Source organism: Pholcus phalangioides, unplaced genomic scaffold (assembly GCF_987345545.1).
Source record: "Pholcus phalangioides strain wild (caught in Gottingen) unplaced genomic scaffold, Ppha-v1.0 ptg000010l_1, whole genome shotgun sequence".
In the NCBI taxonomy this organism is placed as follows: Eukaryota; Metazoa; Arthropoda; class Arachnida; order Araneae; family Pholcidae; genus Pholcus; species Pholcus phalangioides.
In genome coordinates this window covers 42,744,307-42,745,685 of record NW_028301603.1, presented here as the reverse complement: position 1 = coordinate 42,745,685, position 1,379 = coordinate 42,744,307, and the positions used below count along the sequence as shown (strand labels likewise).

The 1,379-nt window shown below is 42.3% G+C and overlaps 1 protein-coding gene across 1 annotated transcript; it reads left to right on the top strand.

The window, feature by feature from the left end:
• LOC149081524 (uncharacterized) lies at positions 1-759 on the top strand. The gene has a single exon (XM_089238349.1). The coding sequence runs from the start codon at positions 1-3 to the stop codon at positions 757-759; it is 759 nt and encodes a 252-aa protein (XP_089094475.1).
• Positions 760-1,379: the final 620 nt, after the last annotated feature.

Here is a 1,379-nt window from a genome sequence, read left to right as displayed (position 1 = left end):
ATGGCTCAACCTATTGCATCAGCTGAAGTTTCACGTGTTGCCTTTCGAGCCCCTCCGTTCTGGGAAGCAAATCCAGAGATTTGGTTTCTTCAAATTGAGTCACAATTCAAAACGGCAGGCATAACCGCCGATGAAACTAAATTTCACGCCGTTGTAGGAGCTCTTGATTGCAAAGTTTTGAACTATGTTTCTAATATCGTTCGCAATCCTCCCCAACAGCACATGTACGAGACTCTCAAAACTCGCGTGCTGGAGCAGTTTCAACAATCAGAATCTTCCAAATTGCGAATGTTACTCCAGGAGCTTCAACTAGGCGACAAACGCCCGTCCCAGCTTTTGCACGAAATGCAAACGTTAGCTGAGGGTAAAATGGAAAGTGACATTTTGAGAAATCTCTGGATGCAGAGATTACCTTTGCACTCCCAACAAATATTACAAGCTTCTAGTGAACCGTTAATTGGGTTAGCGAAAATAGCCGACAAAATATGTGAGGTTTCTAATGTGTCATCTAATACTTCAGCTGTGTCTCACACTTCAGAGTTTGATGATTTGAAAAACGAAATTGCTTCGCTACGGCAATCATTTGAAAGGCTTTCGCGATCTCCTAGACCATCTCGCGGTTATCGCAAACGATCTCAATCTCGTAGCCGAAATAAATTCGGTGATGCTTTGAAAAACGGAAGGCTTTGCTGGTACCATGAGCAGTTTGGAGAAAAAGCTCATAAATGTATTCCTCCATGTCAGTTTCAGGAAAACTAGTGGGCTCGTCTGTTTCGGCGACAGCTGACGAAAGCCTTCTCCATAGTCGCCTATTTGTCATCGACGTTAATACGGGTTTCCGATTTCTAATTGACACTGGCGCATCAATCAGTTGTTTTCCGAAACGCCTGACTAACTTGACAAAACCTCACAAACTCTCACTGTATGCTGCAAATGGATCCGAAATCCAAACGTTTGGCAACAAAAATCTAGTTCTGAATCTTGGACTAAGGAGGGACTTTCCTTTCGTTTTCACTGTGGCAGATGTTTCACATCCCATTATTGGAGCCGACTTTTTGGAAAGATTTGGTTTGCTTATAGATGTTAAAAATTCTCGTTTGATCGATAACGAAACATCGCTATCAGTGAATGGTTTAGAATCCCAAAACGGCTCTTTTGGTTTAACGCCGATCTCTGGTGATTCTCCATACCACCGCATATTAGCCAAATTTCCTCAGCTTACCAGCTCAGTTCTAAATGCAGTTCCAAAGAAACACTCTGTCATGCACTTCATCGAGACTACGGGACCACCGGTTTTCGCAAAAGCTAGAAGATTGTCTTCTGAAAAACTTGCAGCTGTTAAAAAACAATTCAATGAACTGTTGCAACAAGGTATAATT